This window comes from Megascapheus bottae, chromosome 17 (genome assembly GCF_031878675.1).
Source record: "Megascapheus bottae isolate mThoBot1 chromosome 17, mThoBot2.hap1, whole genome shotgun sequence".
Taxonomy (NCBI): Eukaryota; Metazoa; Chordata; class Mammalia; order Rodentia; family Geomyidae; genus Megascapheus; species Megascapheus bottae.
This window is the reverse complement of record NC_143525.1, coordinates 26,873,821-26,898,281: the sequence shown is the minus strand read 5'-3', so window position 1 is coordinate 26,898,281 and position 24,461 is coordinate 26,873,821. Positions and strand designations below refer to the sequence as shown.

General features: G+C 43.3%; 1 protein-coding gene across 4 annotated transcripts in view; it reads right to left on the bottom strand.

The window, feature by feature from the left end:
- The window catches only part of Smg6 (SMG6 nonsense mediated mRNA decay factor), a 240,791-nt gene extending 216,342 nt beyond the window's left edge, over nt 1-24,449 (bottom strand). For 3 of the 4 annotated variants that reach the window (XM_090350422.1, XM_090350424.1, XM_090350425.1), the window contains exons 1-8: nt 24,273-24,449; nt 18,841-20,593; nt 18,062-18,254; nt 17,035-17,145; nt 9,000-9,106; nt 8,671-8,749; nt 7,243-7,353; nt 5,825-6,037 (exon numbers count right to left, since the gene is read on the bottom strand). In XM_090350422.1, coding sequence (XP_090206548.1) covers nt 5,825-6,037; nt 7,243-7,353; nt 8,671-8,749; nt 9,000-9,106; nt 17,035-17,145; nt 18,062-18,254; nt 18,841-20,593; nt 24,273-24,360 — 2,655 coding nt within the window. In that variant the 5' untranslated portion in view covers nt 24,361-24,449. Of the gene's footprint in view, nt 1-5,824; nt 6,038-7,242; nt 7,354-8,670; nt 8,750-8,999; nt 9,107-17,034; nt 17,146-18,061; nt 18,255-18,840; nt 20,594-24,008; nt 24,094-24,272 lie in introns of those variants that run through there. The other variant, XM_090350423.1, reaches the window with a different exon arrangement.
- Nucleotides 24,450-24,461: the final 12 nt, after the last annotated feature.

Here is a 24,461-nt window from a genome sequence, read left to right as displayed (position 1 = left end):
AACAAAAACACAAACAAAAAAGAAGATACACAAGTGAAAAAACAATCAATTCTGCTATAATGCTCATTCATAAGACCAAATGTATTAGGAAACGTTAGGAGCATGACACAAACTTTGTTTATGCATGACTTTGCACATACACACACACACACACACACAATGATCACCAGAATATGTCCCCAGCTGCATCAAGCTGCATGAGAATATATAAAAGAATGCAAACACAACACAGCCATTTATTAGCTTCCTCAGTAAAAACATTTCACTGGAACACATTACAAGCCATGCTTATTCATATTTGGTCTTTTCAATTTCAAGGAACCTTCTTTCTACCCCTTAAAATAAGCCACAACCCTTCTAAAGCCCATTTCCACAAACTCCACTTTTTTTCCCAAGGTGAAGTATTTTTTTCACTCAAGGGTGGTGCTCTACCACTTGAGATACAGCTTCACTTATAGCTTTTTGGTATAGAGGTAAAAGTCTCATCAACTTTCCTGCCTGGGCTGGCTTTGAATTGCGATTCCCAGATTTCAGCTTCCTGAGTGGCTTGGATCACAGGAGTAAACCACTGGTATCCATCTACATACTTCTTTAAAAACTTAACATGTACAGTATTTTACAATGGTTCTGAGTTTCTGTTCCTTTTTTCCCTTTTCAGTATGTCACTAAATTTTCTAATGCTATTCCCAACTCCAGTTTCCCTATATGTTCTGTGGATTTTACATAGCACAGTGGTTTTTAGGAACTTACATGTTACATTATGAAGAAATGATGATTTTTTAAAAGCAAACTAAAGGTTCTATGTAGCAAAATATAATTTTTTGTTAAAAATAAATATTTCAGGACTAGGTATTGGTGGTTCATGACTGTAATCCTAGCTACATAGGAAGATGAGATTTAAAACTCATGGTTTGAAGTTAGCTCTAACAGAAAAGTCTGTGAGACTAGCAAAAAGCTAGGAGAGCTGTGGCTCAAGTGGTAGAGTGACAATCCTGCAGAAGAGCACAAGGCCCTGAATTCAAGCACAAGTGCCAACACAAACTTATGCAAAAAAGGAGAGGAGAGCAGAGGTGAGAAGGAAGGGAGAGGAGAAGTGAAGAGAAGGGGAAGAAAGAAAGGGGAGGAAGGGGAGGGAGGGGAGGGGAGAAATGAAGAGAAAGAAAGGGAAGGGAGGGGAGAGGAAGGAAAGGGAAGGCAGGGGAGGGGAAGGAAAGAGGAAGGAGGGGAGAGAAGAAGGGGGGAGAGAGGAGAGGGAAAGGAGGGGAGGACATTTGAATGTACTCATTACCTGACTTATGTAACTGTAACCCCTCTATATATCACCTTTAAAATTAAAAAAATAAATCTGGGCTGGGAGTTTTGCCTAGTTAAGTGCTTGCCTAGCATGCACAAAGAGCCAGGTTCGATTCCTCAGTATCACATACATAGAAAAAAGCTGGAAGTGGTGCTGTGGCTCAACTGGTAGAGCATTATGCCTTGAGGAAAACCCAAGGACAGTGCTCAGGCCCTGAGTTCAGTCACCAGGACTGGCACGAAAATAAATACATCTAAGAAGAAAGGGATATGGGAGACTAGGAAGAGCTTTTTTGCATATTATGTAAATTACTGAAATGATAGCTTGGACTGGGTAATGGCAATGAGAACGCAAAGAAATGGATGGCTTCAAGTTATATGTAAGTGGTAGATTCAATAGTACTTGGTATTGGCTCCATGTGGGAATGAAGGAAAGGAGAAGTAAAAGATAATTCAAGTCTCTAGAAGAACTCCCTTCATGACTTAAGTCTCCATCCATATTTGCAGTTCCCTAAACCCATAGTCTTTTCTGATTGCTATTGTCACTACACTTGCCATACTACACAGCTAAGTCACAAATGTATTCTAAGAAGTGCATCATTATGGGCCGGGAGTTTGGCCTAGTGGTTAAAGTGCTTGCCTAGCATGCACGAAGGCCCAGGTTCGATTCCTTGGTACCACATACATAGAAAAAAGCCGGAAGTGGTGCTGAGGCTCAAGTGGTAGAGCTCTAGCCTTGAGAAAGTCCAAGGACAGTGCTCAGGCCCTGAGCTGAAGCCCAGGACTGGCAAAAAAAAAAAAAAAGAAGTGCATCATTAGGGGATTTCATCATTATTCACACATAACAAAATACACTTACCCAAAGTAAGACAGCTATAGGGTCACTATGTAATATATACTTATGGGACCCCTATCATATAAATAGTACAACAATGACTGAAAAGTCATTACATGGCACCACTGTACTGTCTCTGTCTTCCCCATATGACTGAGAGCTTCTACGGTTAAAGATTATTGTTGCTAAGCAGTACTGAGGTTTGAACTCAAGGCCTCACACTTGCTAAGGAGGCAATCTATGGCTAAGTCACATATTCAGCCCAGTTTTTCACTAGTTTTTTGTTTTACTTTTTTCTTGTGCTAATACTAAGGACTTTAACACAAGGTCTCTCTCTCTCATACTCACTTGGTGCTCTACCACTTGAGCCATGCCTCCATGTTTTTGTGGCTTTTCTGCAGGTTAACTGGAGGGGGCACCAGTGACTCACACCTGTAATCCTACTTACAGGAGGCTGAGATCTGAGGATCGAGGTGTAAAGATAGCCAGGACAGAAAAGGCCAAAATGAGATTCTTATCTCTAAATAACCATCAATTATCTCCAAATAACCATCAATAAGCCAGAGCTTATAGAGCTATGTCTCAAGGCAGAATGCCAGCCTTGAGCAAAAAAAAAGCTCGGGGACAGTATACAGGCCCTGAGTTCAAACCCCAGGACCAGCATTCAAAAGAAAAAGAGTCAGATTTGTTTGCCAGAGCTTGCTTTAAACCTTGATCCTGATCCTCAGAACTAAGCCTCCTTAGAAGCTGGGCTTATAAGCATGAATCGTTCGGTGCCTGGCTTCACTTATTGGGATAGGATCTTACTTTCTGCCTATTTCAGATTTCCTGTAGTTATTGGAATGACAGGCCCTTGACACTACATCCAGTTTCCTAATGTTGAAACACAGTCTAGTCGATTTTTCTGCCCCAGCTATCCTGGAACTATAATCCTCACAATCTGTCTCCCACATAACTTAGAATGACAGGCACATACCACTGCACCCAACTATGAGCTTAGAAGGGGTCTCATCAACTTTTCTTCTCAGACTGGCTTCACAGGCTACCAAGTAGCTAAGATTACAGGCATGAACAACCAGAGCCCAACTGAAGATTACCACTTTCAGTTGAGTTAATCTTTGTATCCCCAATACCTACTTCTCATCCATTCATGTATGTCTTCCTAGGAACCTAAAAAGCAACCCAAGTTATTAGGACCTACAAAATTACAGAAACTGGCTAGAACTAGGTGGTAAAAACAAACAGCAGGGTTTCCTTATAAGACAAAGAAAAGCTAGAAAACTACTAATTCCAATTAAGCAGCAAAAATGCAGGACCAGAGGCATGGCTCAAGTGGTAGAAACTATTTGAAATTTGTACCAGGAATATATTTAAACATTCTTTGAATAATTTAAAGAAAAGTAATTGGAAATGGGGACATAGCTCAATGGTAGCAAACATGCCCAACATGCTGAAGGCCTCAGATTTAATCCCCAGCATCAGCAAAAAATAATAAAATGGGTCCAATGACACATCAAACACTGAAAATTCCTTCCCTAAGAGGCACAAAATAAAAACAAACTTATGTATACATTGTATTTATTTTTCCTACTGTGATTCTTGGATTTGAACCCAGGGGCTTGTGCATGCTAAACAAGTGCTCTATCATTGAGCTACATGCTCAACCCTTGTGCACATTAATAAGCCAGTATTGTAGTTTACAACGGTAATCCTAGCTACTTGAAAGGCAGAGATCAGGAGACTAATGGCACAAGGCATGAGTATTGGTGGCCCATGCCTGTAATCCTAGTTACTCAGGAAGCTGAGATCTGGTGATCACAGTTTGAAAAACATAAAAGGCCCTTCTTCATCTTGTACCTATCTGAAAATTTATCTGTATCCTCAGGTAAATCTGAAGTTTGGGGCTGAGGCTCAAGTGGTAGAGCTCTAGCCTTGAGAAAGTCCAAGGACAGTGCTCAGGCCCTGAGCTCAAGTCCAAGACTGGCAAAAAAAAAACTTATATACCTTGTATCTTTTCATGTCTCTCATTCCCAAAGCCACTGCTTGACTCATGTCCTTTTCATATTTAACTTGGATTACTCAGGCACAATCAACCAGCCTCTTGTCATCTCATCTGAATATTTTCTTTCATTCCCTCTATCTCTCCTCCTCCTCTTCTTGCTCTTCCTCCTCCTCCTCCACTTCTTCCTCTCCTTCTCCTTCTTCTGTCCCTCCTGTCCTTCCTCACTTCATGTCTCTGCATTCCTATGCCTAGAATATACTTTACTATTTCTGTTTTCCCTTCCCTCCTAGATAGCATCTGTCCATTCTTTATGCTTCAACTAACCAGTGCTATTTCAGTTGACCAATAGTCTTAGAGCCATTAGCTCTCATAAAACTGGATATTCCAAGCCAGACGCAGTGGCTCATGCTTATAATTGTAGCTATTCAAAAGAGGCTGAGATCTGAGGATTTCAGTTCAAAGCTAGCCCAAGCACTACAAAGCCCTGAGCCTCTTATCCCCAATTTACCACTATAAAATAGGAAATGGAGCTGTGGCTCAAGGGTAAGGGCGGTAGCCTTGTGCTGAAGAGCTCTTGGACAATGCCCAGTCCCAGGGGTAGGGCAGCAGTGTTGAGCTGAAGAGCTCAGGGTTAGCACTCCTGCCCAGAGTTCAAGCCCCATGACCCATACACACACACACACACACACACACAAAAAAAAAAACACTGGATTCTCCCCTAAGAAAAATTTGTTACAATGTACTTTTCTTCCTTACCTGTGTCCTCCTTGCCTTGAAAACAAAAGGAGAGTTACTTTGTCTTTAGTGTCTGACACACTTATGTAAGTACTCAATTATTAGTGAGTAGATGAAGAGGAACAAACTTTTGTATAAGCCTGTGATTTTTCTACTTGTATTTCTCTTGGCTTCAAGGAAAAAGTCTAAGCCCAAGAGTCATAATATTGTATCTTTTAAAAGGCTAATCACAGCCAGGTGCTGATGGCTTACACCTGTAATCCTAGGATTACAGTTCAAAGCTAACTAGGTAGAAAAGTCCATGAGACTATAATTACTAGCTAATCACAGAACAAGCCAAAAGTAGCATTGTGGCTCAAGTGGAAGGTTGTTAGCCTTGAGCAAAAAGAAGTTCAGGGACAGTACCCAGGCCCATAATTCAAGCCCCAGGACTGGCAAAAACAAAACAAAGCAAAACAAGGCTGATCACAGACCATACTAAACAATCTCCCCAGCTGCTTTAGTTCAATCTTTAAATATGATGTCAACCAACGGAAAAAAATTAAATACAACAACCAAAGTTTCTTCACCATCATACTGGTGATACCTGACTAAAAGCAGGAAAAAAAAAAATTAATGTTATATTTATTATATTCTACAGTGCCACACAGTGGTGAGCAAGAGAAGCACAAAATAAAGACCGGTAGGGTGGATGTGGCACTGTGGCTCAAGAGGTAAAGCCTGGCCTTGAGCACAAAGAGGCTCAGGGACAGCTCCCAGGCCCTGAGTTCAAGTCCCAGGATAAGCAAAAATAAAGACCTCTAGGTGAGACCAAAGTTAACACCAAGGAACTTCAAGTGGCTGGTAGTATACCCTGAGATGAGTGGGAATTGCTTGAGGACTGGCACACAGCTTCATGAACTGGAACACACAGGCTTACTGAGATGGTCTGGCTCATTGCATGACTCTCAGGAACTTACATCACTGGGGCTCAGGCTTCCCAGCCCATTTTCCTGCTCAGAATCTTTCCCAGACTCAGTGCCCTGGGAAGATCGGGGATGAGATGGATGAATCCAGATCTCCAAACGAGTGTTGTCATCTCCAACATGCCGGAAAGTAGATTTCTTTCCTTTCCGCCACTGATCAGGGCTCAGTTCAAATTCCTCATGTTGCTTCTTTTCCATCTGTTCTGCCTATACAACATACAGACACGCAAGCTCAGAGTCCCCTGGGATTCAGCTAACAAAAGAAAAGTCTTCACCTGTATTTATAAGCTAAGGACTATAAAAAATATTCTTAAGGAGCCAGGAGTTTGGCTTAGTGGTAGAGTGCTTGCCTAGCATGCATGAAGACTCTGATCAATTCCTCAGTACCACATACATAGAAAAAGCTGGAAGTGGTGCTGTGTTTCAAGTGCTTCTACTCTTGAGAAAGCCCAAGGACAGTGCTCAGGCCCTGAGCTCAAGCACAGGACTGGCAATAAATAAGTAAACAAATAAATAAATAAAAATAAAGGGCCAGGAGTTTGGCCTAGTGGTAGAGTGCTTGCCTAGCATGCACGAAAGACCCAGGTTCGATTCCTTGGTACCACATACACAGAAAAAAGCTGGAAGTGGTACTGTGGCTCAAGTGGTAGAGCACTAGCCTTGAGAAAAGTCCAAGGACAGTGCCCAGGCCCTGAGTTCAAGGCCCATGACTGGCAAAAAATAACTAACTAAATAAATAAATAAAAATAAAAATTCTTGGGGGGGAGGGAAATGGGTACCAAGACATGTGAAAGGGTATCAATGTATGTGAATTAATGCACCTTCTATCTGGCAAATATCATGTAACCCTTTTACTAATTACAATTAAAAAAAAAGAAAGAAAAATAAATAAATAAAAATTCTTAAAAGTCTTGGGGCCGGGAATTTGGCCTAGTGGTAAAGTGCTTACCTAGCATGCAGAAAGCCCAGGTTCAATTCCTCAGTACCACATGCATAGAAAAAAGCCAGAAGTGGTGCTGAGGCTCACGTGGTAGAGCTCTAGCCTTGAGAAAGTCCAAGGACAGTGCTCAGGCCCTGAGCCCAGGACTGGCAAAAAAAAAAGTCTTTGCTATTATACCAATATAGCAGAGAAATCTTCTGCTTTGACTCATAAAAGTTATTAATTCTAATCAATGTTAATAAAAATCTTTCAAAAAAAGTTATTAAATCTGTGAACTAGACATTATAGGAAATGTACACCCAGGGATCCTGAAAGCACTCCTGAAGATGAATTTCAATCTGCACAGAGACTGATAATCCATCAGCACAGTAAAATGGGTTCACATGAGGATATTGTTAGTTATTCCTGAAGACACAGAGGCACAAATAGAAATGAATTTCTCTACAATTAGTCTACCTGTATCCCCTCTTACCTTTCGCTTTGTCTCTTCAAATAAGCTCATCAGACTCTCCTTGGCAGTCAGGATAGGGTTGCTGGCAGCTAGGCTGCGCATATAATAATATACAGCATCAAGCTTCCTCCTCTGCAAAAAAAAAAAAAGGCCAGAGACTGTCAGCTGATAGATTGATCTTTCTTTCTTTCCTTCTTCCAGCTTGAACTCTGGGCCTGGGTGCTGGCTCTGAGCTCTTTAGCTCAAAGCTTGCACTCTACTCTACCACTTGAGTCACAGCAACACTTCTGGTTTTCTGGTAGTTAATTGGAGATAAGAGTCTTATGTACTTTCGTGCCCAGGCTGACTCTGAACTGCAATCCTCAGATCTCAGCCTTCTGAGAAGCTAGGATTACAGGTATGAGCCACCAGCTAGCCAGCTGATTTTCTTTCTGACAACACAGTGAAGCATACTCAGAAAACCAGAGTTTTTCCCCTAGCCAGTCTCCCAAGCTATAAGGAGTTCAAGTAAGAAAATTAGAATGCAATCCATGGGAAAAGGACAGAAGTTCAAAACCCATCAGGGTAGTGAAGTCCACTAGACTCTTAACTCCATTAACCACCAAAAAGCCAGAAGTGAAGCAATGGCTCTAGTAGTAGAGTACTAGCCTTGAGAATGAAAGTTAAGGGGCAGCACCCCAGCCCTGAGTTCAAGCCCTAGCACTGGTGGAAGAAAGGAAGGGAGGGAGGGAGAAGAAAAAGAGGGAGAGGGAAAAGGAGAGGAAGAGGGAGAGAGAGAGAGAGAGAGGGAGAAGAAGAGGGAGAGGGAGAGGGAGAGGGAGGGAGAGGGAGGAGAAGGAAAGAAGAGGAAGACTAAAATGTTCAGTGGTAGATGACTTGCCTAACATGCACGAAGTTATAATGGAAGGAAGAGGTGAAAGGGAGAGAAGAATGAGAAGACAATCAGACACAAAGAAAAGGAAAGACATTAAACAAAGGAGGAAGAATATCTGAAAGCATCTATGTCTCTCTTATTTCCCAATAATTTTCACTTCTTTCTATAACTCTGAAAACACATTTAAATTACCAACTACTCTCCACCCAGCCATCTATTCTTCAAAATTTTTTATCATGTATTCATCCAGCATTCTAAAGACATAGTTTCTAGGATCAATTGCTGAATATGAATTTAGTCCTGATTTATTAAAAACCAAATCAGGTCATGTGCAGTGGCTCACACCTGTAATCCGAGCTACTCAGGAGGCTGAGATCTGAGGATCACAGTTCAAAGCCAGCCCGGGCACTAAAGTCCATGAAACTCTTATCTCCAATTAACCACTAGAAAACAGAAAGTGGCACTGTGGCTCAAGGGGTAGGGGGTAGCCTTAAGCACCCAGGCCCAGAGTCCAAGCCCCACGACTGACCCCCCTCCAAAAAAAAGCTACTTCCCCCATCCACAGAATTTCTTACCGTATACACAGCCAGCAAAGCCAACTGGTTATAAGGACGCCCATTTTTAGGAGCAATGTGCTGGGCTTTCAGGTACCAACTAGAAAAGAAAAGCAATAGGAAAACGTTACTTGTATATCAACTCCTTTTCAGTTTATTCTGACAGCCCTACTTCTTACTCTGGAGAGTTAGCTAGATATGGAACAGTAAAACACAACTAAAGTGACCAACAGGGACACTCATATAACATATCCATAGAAGAGGTCATTGCTCAAATGGGCCACCACTTAATAGGGCTTCCTTTAATGTCACACAGGAAAAAGAAATAACGAACTGGGAGGTAAAAGTACCTTCGTGCTTTCCCATAGTTTGCTGTATCATTGGCTTGTTCCCGATACCTAGCAATATCTCCTTGACAAATCATACATCGCTGAGCACTGATCAATGCATATTTTACCTTCAAGAGAAACAACGAGTTAGTAGAGTACCCAAGAAACACTAATTTAAATACTAAAGGAGAGGAGTAAGGTTAAAGTAACAGAGCAGCACTGATAAGGCACTGATAGTCTTTAACAAAGAATAAAGTCTAAGCCAAGCAACCTTGACCACCAAAATACAGTCAACAGCATATATGATAAAATATAATGGCAGAAGTGAGAAGTTTTTGTGTGTGGCTTGGGGGGGGTGCTCATATGGCTTGAACTCAACCTGGGCACTGTCCCTAAGCTCTTCAGCTCACCCTAACCCTGGGCCTGGGTAATGTCCCTGAGCTCAAGTCTACTGCCCTACCCTTGACTCAAGCCCCATTTCCCATTTTCTAGAGGGTAAAATTTTCTAGAGATAAAATTTTTTTTGTGCCCTGGCTGGCTCTGAACCTTGATCCTCAGATCTCAGCCTCCAGAGTAGCTAGGATTACAGGCATGAGCTACTGTGCCCAGCTGGGAGAGTGGTTATTCTTATTTTGTGTCACAAGCAAATAAAGAATACATTTTGAAATTAAGATCAAAGCAATCTGGCTTTTTTTGTTTTGTTTTGTTTTTTGCCAGTCCTGGGCTTGAGCTCAGGGCCTGAGCCCTGTCCTTGGACTTTCTCAAGACTAGAGCTCTACCACTTGAGCCTCAGCCCCACTTCCGGCTTTTTTCTATGTATGTGGTACCGAAGAATCAAACCTGGGTCTTCATGCATGCTAGGCAAGCACTTTAACCAACTAGGCCAAACTCCCGGCCCCCTGGCTTTGTTTTTTAATTAAAAAATTTATTTATTAACATTGATTTTTATATCATATTTCAAATGTCATGTTTAACAAAAAGTGTTCAACAAGGGAATCTATATATATATAATCACTGATACATAGATTTTAGAGCATAATTAAAATTAAATGAGGGTTTGTATATCATAGATACAAATTAATATATGTAATAAAAGATTATGTCTATAGAGTAATCTGGCTTTCTGATATTGAGATTCCCAAGAAAGTTTTAGGGATACCTGAAACCAGAGATCATCTGAGTATTAAAATACTACATGATAGCCAGGCACCAGTGGCTAATGCCTATAATCCTTGCTACTCAGGATTGTAGTTTGAAGCCAGCCTGGACAGAAAAGGCCATAAGACTCATCGCCAGTAAACTACCCCCAAAAAAGCTGGAAGTGGCACCATGGCTCAATTGATAGACAATTAGCCTTGAGCACTAAGAGGCTCAGGGATAGTGTCTAGGTCTGGAATTCAAGCCCCAGGATCAGGAAAAACAAAAAGGAGGAGGAGGAGGAGGAGGAGGAGGAGGAGGAGGAGGAGGAGGAAGAGCAGGAGGAGGAAGAGGAGGAGGAGGAAGGGGAGGAGGAGGAAGAGGAGGAGGTGGAGGGAGAGGAAGAGGAGGAAGGGGGAGGAGGAGGAAGAGGAAGAGGAGGGGGAGAGAAGAAGAAGAAGAAGAAGAAGAGGAGGAGGAGGAGGAGGAAGAGGAGGAGGAGGAGGAAGAAGAGGAGGAGGAGGAGGAAGAAGAGGAGGAGGAGGGAGGAGGGAAAAGAGAAGGAGAAGGAGAAGGAGGAGAAAGAGAAGGAGAGAAGGAGGAGAAGGAGGAGGAGGAAGAAGAAAGAAGGAGCAGGAAGAGGAAGAAAGAAGGAGAAAGAGGAGGAGGAAGAAAGAAGAAGGAGGAGAAGGAGGAAGAGGGGGAGGAGGAAGAAGAGGAGGAGGAGGAAGGGGAAGGAGGAGAAGGAGAAGGAGGAGAAGGAGGAGGAGGAGAAGGAGAAAGGAAGAAGGAGTAAGAAGGAGTAAGAAGGAAAAGGAAGAAGAGGAGGAGGAGGAGGAGGAAGAAGAGGAAGAGGAGGTGGACGTGGTAGTGGTGGTGGCAGTGGTAGTAAATGTATGCAGAAAGCCCTGGATTCGGTTCAATCCTCTGTACCACATAAACAGAAAAAGCTGTAAGTGGCACTGTGGTTCAAGTGGTAGCATGCTAATCTTGAGCAAAAGAAGCTCAGGGATAGTGCCCAGGCCCTGAGTTCAAACCTCAAGACTGGCAAAAAAAAGAAGGGCCAGGGGCTGGGAGTTTGGCCTATGATAGAGTGTTTGCCTAGCATGCACAAAGACCCGGGTTCGATTCCTCAGTACCACATGCATAGAAAAAAGCCATAAATGGTGCTGAGGTTCAAGTGGTAGAGCTCTAGCCTTAAGAAAGGCCAAGGACAGTGCTCAGGCCCTGAGCTCAAGCCCAGGACTGGCAATAAATAAATGAATGAGTGAATGAATGAATGAATGAATGGGCCGGGAGTTTGGCCTAGTAGTAAGAGTGCTTGCCTACCATGCAGGAAGACCCAGGTTCAAGTACTCAGTACCACACACATAGGAAAAAAAAAAGTCAGAAGTGGTGCTGTGGCTCAAGTCCTAGAGCTCTAGCCTTGAAAAAACCCAAGGACAGTGCTCAGGCCCTGAGTTCAAGCCCCAGAACTAGTAAAAAAGAAAATGAAAATTATATATCATCTCATATACACTCAGGGTCCTGATTATTCTACACTATTCAAAAATCCCTGGGTGTTGGGCACTGGTGGCTCACACCTGTGAGGTTCACACTCAAGAGACTGAGATCTGAGGATCCAGGTTCAAAGCCAGCCCAGGCATAGAAGTCTGTGAGACTCTTATCTCCAATCAACCAGCAGAAAACCACAAGTGGTACTATGGTTCAAAGTGGTAGAGCACTAGTCTTGAGCTGAAGAGCTCAATGACAGTACCCGGCCCACAGTTCAAGCACTACAACCAACAACCCCCCCCCCCCCAAAAAAAAGCCCTGGGTATCTACTGATACAGCACAAAAGAAAACTAGTTATATCATAATACTATAGTCATTTTATCAGTTTGATGAGGGAACAAATACCAGACAAATTCTTTCAGAGGTTCTCCATGAGCAGCAGCATGAGTGTTGAGGGCTCTGATACCTCTTCATACCATTTTCCACTAACTCTCTATGCCTCAGACACCAGTTTCCCTAACACACTACATCCTTCCAATTTCAGACTCATCAGTTACACCTCTTCTTTAGAATGCTTCTCTTCCTTGCTTTCCCAAAAAAGCTTTGGGAAAAACTAAGAGACAGCACCCAGGCTCTGAGTTTAACCCCAGTACCAACACCGCCCCTCCCTCTGGCCCCCCAACACACACACTCACAGATCAGAGTAGCCAGACATGGTGGCTCACATCTGTGATCCTGGCTAATCTAGAGGCTGAGATGTGAAGACTGAGGTTCAAATCTAGCCCAAGCACTAAAGACCAAGAGACTCTTATCTCCAATTAGCCACTAGAAAACTGAAAGTGGCACTGTGGCTCAAGGGGTAAGGAAGTAGCCTTGAGTTGAAGAACTCAGGGACAGCGCCCAGGCTCAGAGTTCAAGTCCTACCCCACCCCACCCCCAAAAAAATCAGAGTGTAGCTCAGTAGTAGAGTGTATGCCAAGCACAGATAAGGCCTTGGGTTTGATCCAAAAAATAACAAAAAACAAAAATGTCTGTTGACTTTGTATTCTCTTTTAGGTATCTTTACTTTTTGCCTATATACCAACAATTTGTTGTTTTGGTATTGATACTGGGGTTTGAACTTGGGGCTGCCCACTCTTGCTTTTCTGCTCAACGTTGGCACTCTACCATTTTATTCACAACTTAACACTCTCAGCGATGGCCTAGACTCTTTTTTTTTTTTTTGGTCACGTCAGGGCTTGAACTCTGGGCCTAGGCGCTGTACCTGAGGTCTTCAGCTTAAGGCTACCATTTGAGCCAAGTGCCATTACTGGTTTTCTGGTAGTTAATTAGAGATAAGAGTCTAAGAGATTTTCATGCCTAGGCTGGCTTTGAATCATGACCCTCAGATATTAGCCGCCTGAGTAGTTAGGATTATAGGGGTAAGCCACCGCACCCTATCAGCCTACCCCAGTCAGCCTACAATCTTTTTTTTTTTTTCTCAGTTGTGGGACTTGAACTCGGGCCTGGGATCTGTCCCTGAGCTCTTCAGCTCAAGGCTACTACCCTACCCCTTGAGCCAAGCACCACTTCCAGTTTTCTGGTGTTAATTGGAGATAAGAGTTTCACAAACTTCAGTGCTCAGGCTGGCTTTGAACCAGATTCTCAGATCTCATCCTCGTGAGTAGCTATGGTCTGTTTGCACTTTCATGGTCTCTACCACCTCACCTCTCTGTAAAACAATCTAGCATTTGTTTCTTTCTTTCTTTCCTGTTTTTTTTGGTGCTGGTCCTGAGGCTTGAGTTCAAGGACTGGGCACAGTCCTCAAGCTTTTTTGCTTAAGGATAGTGCTCTACCAATTGAGCTACAGCTCCACTTCCAGCTTTCTGGTGATTAATTGGAGATGAGAGTTTCATGGGCTTTCCTGCCAGGGCTGGCTTCAAACTGCAATCCTCAGATCTCAGCTTCCTGAATAAGATCATAGGCATGAACCACCATCTGACTTCTATACTCTGCAATAAAAACAACTCTTGATATGATTACTCAATCCAATAAATGGTTTTTAATAACTTTGATGTCTGAAAACTATCCAATTGACAATTTTAATAACTCTCACCTTAAAATTTAATCTCCCCGGCTGGGAGTTTGGCCCAGTGGTAGAGTGCTTGCCTAGCATACACAAATACACAAATACACAAATTCCTCGGTACCACATACACAGAAAAAAAAAGCCAGAAGTGGTACTGAAGCTCAAGTGGTAGAGCTCTAGCCTTGAGAAAGTCCAAGGACAGTGCTTAGGCCCTGAGCTCAAGCCCAGGACTGACAATAAATAAATAAATAAATAAATAAATTAAATAAATAAATAAATAAAATAATCTCCCACGTGGGTGCTGGTGGGTCATGTCTGTAACCCTAGCTACTAGGACTCTTGAGATTTGGGGATAGAAGTTCAAAACCAGGCTGGGCAAAGAAGTCCTATGAGACTCTTTATTTCAAATTAACCACTCAAAAAACCTGAAGTGGGCTGGGAACATGGCCTAGTGGCAGAGTGCTTGCCCTAGCATACATGAAAGCCCTGGGTTTGATTCCTCAGTATCACATACACAGAAAAAGCTGAAAGTGGCACTGTTAGTCAAGTGGTAGAGCTCTATCTAGCCTTGAGAAAGCCCAAGGACAGTGCTTATGCCTGAGTTCAAGCCCCACCACCAATCAAAAAAAAAAAATCTCCCCTTTGAATAGTCGACCAAGTATCCCAACTTCTGCTCAACAAGCACATGCACACTGATGGCTTCTGAATCTTTATCACTAGCCTAGCTTTCTCCTGAGTTTTAAGTGGTCCAAAATATTCTTTTTTTTCATTTTCTAGTTTCTGCCAGATATCACACCTATATATATATATATCTAAACTTGACCTGAGTTCTTCCTTTTTTAAACAGCCATTCAACTATGTCACAAATTAGAAAATAAACTAAATTCCTGATGGCTCCAATCTTAGCCCTACTACTAAACAGGCCAGCGATTCAATTTTATTTCCCTAATTTTTTGCCTTTCTCTTCTTTTTTTTTTTGTGGGCCAGGGGCTTGAACTTTGGGCCTGGGCATTGTGCCTGAGCTCTTCAGCTCAAGGCTACCACCCTACCCTTGAGCCAAGCCCCACTTCCCCGTTTTCTAGTGGTTAATTGGAGATAAGATTCTCAGGTTCTTTTGTGCCAAGGCTGGCTTTGAACCTTGATCTTCAGATCTCACCCTCCTGAGTAGCTAGGATTACAGGCGTGAGCCACCACACCTGGCTTTGCCTTTCTTTTCATCTCCCACTCTCTTTCTACCATAGTCAATGGTTAGAACCAGACTTCCATATCTCACTCTTGCTCAACATACATTTAAACTCATTATTTTGCTCAAATGCTAAAATGATTGGTTCTAAGAAGAAATCTATATTACACAATTGCTAAAAAAAAAAAAAATCAACCAATGACCAACCAGTGTTTATAGATTGAGGTCCACAGGTCCATACTTGTTAGTACAGTATTCCAAAGTATGACCTAGTGCTGGAGGCATGGCTCAAGTGGCATGGTACCAGCCAAGCAAGCAAGCTAAGTAAGCATGAGACTAGGAATTCAAATCCTAGGACCACATACACAAAAGAGTCTGATCTGCAGGGAGTGGTGGCTCACGCCTGTAATCCTAGCTACTCAGGAGGCTGAGATCTGAGGATAAAGGTTCAAAGCCAGCCCAGGCACAAAAGAGCCTGAGACTCTCATCTCCAATTAAAATAGAAAATAGGAAGTAGGGATTGGCTCAGAGTAGGGAGGTAGCCTTGAGCTGAAGAGCTCAGGGACAGAGCCCAGGCCAAGTTCAAAGTTCAAGTCCCCCCCCCCCAAAAAAAAAAAACAGTTTTGTCTAAGCCAGGTACCTATGACTCATACCTGTAATCCTAGTTACTCAGGCGGCTGAGATTTGAGAATCAAGTTCAAAGCCAGACTAGGCAGGAAAGTCTGTAAGATTCTTTTTTTTTTTTTTTTTTTTGCCAGTCCTGGGCTTCAGCTCAGGGCCTGAGCACTGTCCTTGGACTTTCTCAAGGTTAGAGCTCTACCACTTGAGCCTCAGCACCACTCTGGCTTTTTTCTATGTATGTGGTACCGAGGAATTGAACCCGGGTCTTCGTGCATGCTAGGCAAGCACTTTAACCACTAAGCCAAACTCCCAGCCCCTGTAAGATTCTTTTTTTTTTTTTGCCAGTCCTGGGCTTGAGCTCAGGGCCTGAGCACTGTCCTTGGACTTTTCTCAAGGCTAGAGCTCTACCACTTGAGCCTCAGCACCACTTCCAGCTTTTTTTTTTTTCTATATGTGGTACCGAGGAATCGAACCCGAGTCTTCATGCATGCTAGGCAAGCACGTTAAGCACTAGGCCAAACTCCTGGCCCCCCTGTAAGATTCTTATCTACAGCTATGAGAGAGCAGAACTATGGCTCAAGTAGTAGAGCACTAACCTTGAGCTTGTACAAAAGCTTAGAGACCTGAGTTCAAGCCCTAGGACTTTAAAAAAAAAAAATCAAGAATTCTGATGTAAATCATTTCCTACTTCATTAATTGTACCTCACTCAACAGACTCATTCCATTTTATAAATACCAGGATACTGAACTTCTTGCATCTTCCCAATAACACCTCATTGTCTCTCGTAGTGCCTCTATCTAAACTACTACTCGTATATTTGAAACATCTCATATTTCAAGACTCAATTTGTCTAGTAACATCCAATAAAGCACTTGCCTGAATTCAATCCTTACAACAAAAAGAAAAACCAAGGACCCAGTTTGATAGTCTCTTAGTTTTCCTTTTCCCTACCAGCCTTAGTTAGAGCCAGTTCTAGATATTTTCTTATGACATTAGTATTGTTGGTTTCATCTGTCTATTCCCTTATAGATTTTTTTTTTGCCAGTCCTGGGCCTTGAGCTCAGGGCCTGGACACTGTCCTTAGGCTTTCTCAAGGCTAGAGCTCTAACACTTGAGCCACAGTAGCATTTCTGGCTTTTTGCTATGTATGTGGTACCAAGGAATCAAACCCAGGACTTTGTGAATGCTAGACAAGCACTCACCACTAGTCCAAACTCCTGGCCCAAAATCAGTTTTTTATTTTTTATTTTTTGCCAGTCCTGGGCTTGAGCTCAGGGCTTGAGCACTATCCTTGGACTTTCTCAAGGCTAGAGCTCTACCACTTGAACCTAAGCACCACTTCCGGCTTTTTTTCTATGTATATGGTACCAAGGAATTGAACCCAGGTCTTCGTGCATGCTAGGCAAGCACTCTACCACTAGGCCAATCTCCCGGCCCCCTCCTCACAGAATTTTATCTTTTATTCTAAATAATCAGCATCCAATACAGTACCTAGATCTAGATTGATGCTTACTAAATGAATACACTTATTAAGATAAAGAAACTGACTTACTGTCTTACGTAATGGCTTGCTGCGAATGGCAAGACCATCCATGTAATCCTCCAGTTTGAACTTGTAAGTAACCTGCAGCTTCTGAAGCAAACTATCAAAGAAGTCACTACCCTATAAGGAGAAAAAGAAAAAGAAAAAATATCTATTACCAGTCTATTTTTATCCAACTGTCTGGGGCAAGTGACCCTCTCAAAGTTCTGTCACTGCTCAAGACAGCCTAGGTAAAGGGAGGCACACATGGTATTGGGCCACCAAATGAGCACAAAACAAATTCATAGTGTAAGCCCCTCCATAGTTTTACACACACATACTCCCCTTCCCCCTTAAACCCCCATTCCCAAAAGCCAAGGCATTCAGAAAGTTTTCAAGCTAAAAGGTAACTCCAAGCTGGGTGTGGGAGACTCACACCTATAATCCTAGCTAGTCAGGAGGCTGAGATCTGAGGATTGAGGTTCAAAGACAGACCAGGCACTAAAGAACATGAGACTCATATCTCTAATTAATCACTAGAATATAAAAACTGGGGGGCCGGGAGTTTGGCCTAGTGGTAGAGTGCTTTGCCTAGCATGCACAAAGACCCGGGTTCAATTCCTCGGCACCACATACATAGACAAAAAGCTGGAAGTGGTACTGAGGCTCAAGTGGTAGAGTTCTAGCCTTGAGAAAGACCAAGGACAGCGCTCAGGCACTAAGTTCAAGCCCAGGACTGGCAAAAAAAAAAAAAGAAAGAAAGAAAATGGGAAGTAGAGCTGTGGCTCAAGGAGTAGGGAAGTAGCCTTGAGCTGAAGAGCTCAGGGACAGCGACCAAACACAGAGTTCAAGTCCCACAACCCACCAAAAATAAAAAAATAAAAAAAAAAAAACGAACCCCAATTGTCAGTAAGTTATAATCCTAAGGACATACAGTGGTATATCAGGCCTAAACTCAAGAAAAAACTACAGTTTTCTGTCAATATTGTGTTTTAAAACATAGTGAAAAAGACTCCATTAAAGCTTTTATCCTGAAAACAAAATGATGATGATTTACCTCATCCAAGAGCTCCAAGAGTCTGTTCCGAATCTGTTCTGGGTTCTCAATATTTGGATCCTTGAGAAGCTGCCTGAACTTCTCAATTACCTGGTAGAAAGCATTCTTCCATAGGATTTGATCCACATTCTGATTATCAGAGAATTCAATATCTAATAGAATACAACGCTCGTACAGCTGTAGCAGTTCAGCTCTGAAATAAAATACATGCAACCTCCAGCTCCAAATATATCACAGAAAAGGCTACACCCAAGATTTAAATTTTCTGCAAATTAATCATTTCCTTGGCAAGAAAACCAAAATGTGACCTGGTATCCTATTCACATTAGTTTTATTCTGCATAGAGAGTATCATTCCAAAGACACTCTAGGTAAATAGCATATCCCCTTAGGTGCACACCTAAATTTAACAACTAAAATAAGATCTTCACTGTAAGTTATATGTTGCCTGTTTCTTGGTGTTCTGGAAAGTCTTTGCTTTTCAAGATTCTATGCTTTTTTTAAAGATAATTCTCTTTTTCTTAAACAAAAGGTAGGAATGCAAACCCCTTCTCAGGACTGGAGCCGAAACTTCTGTTCTTTTTCCAACTGTCCTTCCTTTATTAATATTAATGTAAAGAGGTTAGGGGTACAAGGCCCTGAGTTTGAGCACCAGCATCACAAGGGAAAAATGAAATGTGAAAGGAAGATAATACCCAGTAGCTTACCTAAAAAGTTTCTATTTTCCTTAGTCACCAACTTATCCCCATTTCCCTCTAGCTAGAAAAGAACACACTATACCTGAGCTGAGCCATCTTCTCCATGCCCTCAGTACTGATGCGGTCCCTGGAAAGCAAGTTGCTGAGTTGTAGCTCCTGGTTATCAGCCACACGGAGAAGTCTATGCAGCTCCTGTTGCTGCATGTTCCTCACATGCTGCTCTATCTCCTCAGGACTCATGGTGCTAGCAGGAAGAGGACTACATACATATTGCCCTGATGGCGTTGGATATCCTGGGTAGTAAGGCCCTGGGTACATACCATTTGTAGGGCCCACTGGGTATTGTAGAGGGCTATATCCTGTATAGGGATACTGGGAAGCAGGACCTGGTGTCCGAGGATAATAATAGGGATTGTCAGAGTTTTGAAACTTATAGTAAGATGCTTGGGCCTGGCGTGAGTCACCCCAAGATGTAGGACTGACTTCATCATCAGTGTCCAAGAAATGTAGCTGAGATGTTTGGCTCTTTAGAGCAGGTTTCTGATCAGGATTGTTTGGGTCCCACAGACGTCGTGTAGTACCTCCACGGCCCCAACTCCGAGAACCCTTCGTACCAGATCCAAATAAAAGTCGAGGTCCCAAAGGTGTGGATTCTGGAGAACCTGCTGAACTGACAGATAGGGCAGTATGGGCAGGCAGAATCAGAATGCCACGACCACGACCCCGAAGTTCTTGTTTTAGGTTTTTAGACTCTTGCTTCTCAGAGCCTTTGCCCCCACTGTTCAAGCCTTTGTCAGGTTTCACCCTATCCACATCCTCCCTTGATGACTTTACCACAGGGGAATCTTTGTTCACGGTTTCTGTATCAAAAGTGACACGAAGAGTGCCTCGATTATCTTTGATTTTCTGTTCACCCTCCCCATGGCCAGACCATTTTCTTTCTAAATGCTTCTTCCTTTCTGAATTCCTTCTGGACCCCAGTCCATAGGACTCATCAATTTTATCTTCATCTAAGGAATCAGTTGAGGACATTGATACTTGCTTCTTCAGCCGAGGCCTCTCCTTGGTCCGATCCTGACGTCGGCGGCGACATCCATTATCTGTCAGGTTAGATCCCTCAGCACTGTTGTTGCTACCAGCTGAGCTGGTACTACAAGTGCGGTAGCGGTTCCTTCTTTTGTCTGAGCGAGAGTAGCGCTTGGCAGATCCAGGCTTTCCTTGAGCTAGGTCCTCATTCACTTTCTTCATCCCCTCCCCTTTTTCAATCCTTTTTCCTTTTTCTCCTTTTGTAGTCCTTCCTCTGTCACCACTTTGGTTCTTTTCTGTCTCAGCTTTCTCTGACTTATTCACGACTTCCTCTTTTACAATTTTTTCTCGACATTCATCTTCCTCTACTCTCAATTGTTCCACCTGGCTAAGGATTTGCTCCTCATCCACCCGGCTAGTTGACTCTTTGGTAATGGTCTGCAGCCGCCGTCCAGGTTGATAGATCTGTAGGTCTGGTTTCTTTGTTCTCTTGATGATTCTTAGACTTCGATCCTCTTGTCCAGCAGTCCGAGAACAAGTCTCCTGTGCCTGATTGTTTTCTGGGTCTACAGGCTCACTTTGCTGTTCATTGTCCATTTCCTTGCAGACATCTTTAATGAGCTGTGTACCATTTCCAACCACAGGAGAATCTCTGTCATTAGCAATTTCATCCTTAAATTCCTCACTCCCAGAGGGCTCCTTGGTTTTAGGTCTGTTCCTTAATCGAGAAAGACCAGGCTTATAGATTTCCAGATCTGGGCGCCTGTTATCTTTGCGCTGTCTGGGTTCCTTTAATTCCTTCATGTTTTCTGTTATGTTGGGGAGAGAGTTGAAGGGTAAAACAGAAGAAAGAATAAAAGAGGAGGAAGAGGAGAAAAATGTCATTCTGGTTAAGTAACAGAAACGTCAAGCAATAATTATCTATCCAAATGCTAATCTTGGTAAATACCAAAGACTATTTCTCTGTAAAGGCAGAAATTCTGGCTTATAATATTTGCTCATCAAGCAGCAAGGCTAAGAACACAACTATGTGTAAGCTACTCTAACAATTTTACTGACTGGGAATGTTGACTTAGTGGTAGAATGCTTTCTTGGCATGCATGAAGCCCCGGGTTTGATTCCTCAGTACCACATAATCAGAAAAGGCTGGATGGAAGTGGTGTTGTGGCTCAAGTGGTAGAGTGCTAGCCTTAAGCAAAAGAAGCTCCAGGGGGCTGGGAGTTTGGCCTAGTGGTAGAGTGCTTGCCTAGCATGCACGAAGACCCGGGTTCGATTCCTCGGTACCACATACATAGAAAAAAAGCCGGAAATGGTGCTGAGGCTCAAGTGGTAGAGCTCTAGCCTTGAGAAAGTCCAAGGATAGTGCTTAGGCCTTGAGTTCAAGCCCAAGACTGGCAAAAAAAAAAAAAAAAAAAAAAAGAAGCTCCAGGACAGTGTCCAGGCCCTGAGTTCAAACCCCAGGACTGGCAAGCAAGCAAACAAACAAACAGACAGACTTTATGTACTCTTTTCACTTAGAAATAATAAATCTCAGATAAAAAGGAAGAACATAACTATGTTAGAGTTGAGAAAGTAGCGGAGGGGAGCCTTATATTCTTTTGGGTGACCCAAGTTGTCTATTCATATTCAGATCCTCAAGACCCCAAACTACCTCATTATTATCAGAATAATTGATCACTAACATTTTCAGCATTAAATTATAGAGTTTGTGAATCCACCTCAATCTTTTCTTCGGTCTCTAATATTTTTCTAGTGTAACTAAGTTCTTTTTACCATTCACAGGCATCTGCAGGGAGGGTGATGACTTAATGGGAGTACTTGCCAAAGAAGGCAACAGGAGGCCCTTAGAAAGGGGAGGGAACCTGCTGTGCTGACAGATAGGGCAGTATGGGTAGGCAGAATCACAATGCCACAACTCCAACTCTGGAGTTCTTGTTTCAGGTTTTTAGACTCTTGCTTCTCAGAGCCTTTGCCAAAGCTATAATCTAAGCAATAGGGAGACTGAGGTAGAAGGATGACTTTGAGCCAGCTCAGGCTATGTAGGGAGTTCAAAGTCAACTTCAAGAATTTAGCAAGATTCTGTCTCAAACTTTAAAAATAAAAAAAAAGGGTGCTAGAAGATGGTGCAAGTTTCGCAAACATAAAGCCCTCAGTTTAAATGTTGGTACTACCAAAAATCTTTACAGGTTTTTTAAAAGCAGTGCTGGTTATACAGCTCAGTGGTAAAATGTTTGGCTAACATGAAGAAGGCCCAAGGTTCAATCAATAGTACAATAAACAATAGAGAAAAGAGAAATATGCGTAACAATCTATAATCCTAGACATCTCTGGAGAAAAAATTTGCAATTCCAGTCTGTGAACTTGACTAGAAAAATCCTCTTCTTGAGGATACCAATCACCCAATCACATACCTCCTATGGAAGCAAAACATGAAGCAATTCCTTGTACATTTTTCAACTCTACTCATTCTTCTCAACTCTCTAACAGCAGTCAACAAATTCATTTCAAGAAAATACTACCTAGACTATCATCATTAGAATACGGAGGCTAATTGCTACTATGACAATGGAATATGAGAAGAAAAATGTTCTACAGAGGAACTTTTTCTAGTCACTGACGGAAGGATTGTGATATGCTGGCAAAGTACCAAGGACTGAGACACTCAATAAGAATACAGTGGCTGGGCCAGGTGCCAGTGGTTCATGACCGATCATCCTATCTATTTAGGAGGCTGAGATTGAGGATCATGGTTTGAAGACAGCCTACGCAGCCAAGTCTGTGACACGCTTATCTCCAGGTACTCAGGGAAAAAAAAAAAAAAAGCCAGAAGTAGAATTGTGGCTCAAGTAGAGAACTAGCCCTGAGCGAAAAAGCTAAGAGACAGTGCACCAGCCCTAAATTCAAGCACCAGTATCAGCACCTTAAAAAAAAAAAAAAAAAGAATTCAATGCTGGGCAGGGCAGTAGTGGCTTACACTGGTAATTCTAGCTACTCAGGTGGCTGAGAGCTAAAAGATTATGGTTTGAGATCAATCTTGGCAGAACTGTGACACTCCATTTCCAATTAATCAGTAAAACAGTAGATTGGAAGCATGGCTCAAGTAGCAGAGCATCAGCCAGCCTCATGCAGGCAAGACAATCGAGTTCAAACCTGATACTAGTACTAAATAAATAAAATACAGAACATTATAAGCTGTTCTTCAGGATCCACAAAGTTACTGAATGAATGTATTTTTTTGTATCTGTTATCTTCATTAAGATGGAAGATTACAAGTATCCACTAAACGTTTCAAATGGTGGAAAAGAGTAAAATATTATCTACCACTCAAAATGGAATGCTATATAAAATCCAGTATTGTATTGTACAGTAAACACAAACGCAAACAAATCTATAGGTACCAAATGATCCACGTTTACACCCACTTTTTGAGACTGTAACAAAAACAGAAGAAAAGAAAATGACGTTTAAGACACTGCTTTGATATTTTCAGAAGTTTAAAAAGACTCTGTAGGGTTGGGGTATGACTCAAGTGATAGTGTTTGTCTAGCGGGCAAGAGGCCCTGAGTTCAATCCCCAGTATGGAGGTTGGGATGGGGAAACTTCATCAAATATGAAACAAACCAGTGCAAACCCAGAAAATCCTCAAGGAACCCTGCAAGGTAGGTGTTGGGGCCAGGAAAGGACTAGAGGAGCCATTAGTGCTTTCCAGAGCAGAGGGAGAAAACTGCCCTGAACAATCCAATTCAGTTGACCAAGGAAAACCAATCTCACAAACTCTAGGCACAGCTTGCAGAAGGCATCTACCATGAATACAATTCTCACACAACTCCACAACCTAACAGAGGAGAAGACTAGACTAAGAGTCTGTCTTAGCGCTTCCCTGACATGGCTGGCAATTCAGATTTAAAAAAAAAAAAAAAGGCTCCCACACACGCCAAGGCCAAACCCGGTGGAGGCTTTTCTCCGAGGTTCTGAAATCCCTCCAGTGGCGCAGCTTTCAGAACCCTGCGTTGGGGAAAAAGTTCAGCAAGGAAGTCCGGGTCTGAATTCTCCCCGGCTCTTCCTCTCCGACTCCAAACAGAAGATTCTTCTCGGGAACGACACGCCCCAGGGCGCCCACCAAGACCACCCGCCCCCGCCCCCAGCACCGCTTCCCCTCCGCGTCCCCTACTGGGGCGTCCGCTGGGCGGGCCGAAGGGGACTGGGGGAACCGGGAACAGCCACCTTCGAGACGAGAGGGAGGGGGGAAGAACCGGGAAGCGCTGGCTCCCCGGGCGCAGACCCCCGCCCCGGCCCGGGGATGGACGGGGAGAGGCCGGGACCCACCCCCGCCCTCCCACCCCAGCCCCGAGGTCCTCGGCCCCCGCCCCCACTGTCGGGGTAGGGGCGGGGGCTCCGGAGCGCCGCTGACTGGGCGGGGAGGCGGCAGAGGAGGATAGGGAGGCGGGGCGGGCAGGCCCGGCCCAGGAGCTGGGCGGCGCGACTCACCCCTGCTCCCGGCCTGCGGAGCCAGAGTGGCCAGGATCCCTCGCAGCTCCGACGCGGAGATCCTCACACGCTCCAACCCCTCCGCCATCTTCGCGACTGCTGCTCAGGCTGCAGCAACTCCGCCACCGCCGCGCGCAGCCAGGAAACCACGACGGACGGGCGGCGCGCGCTCACCCACTCCCACCCTTT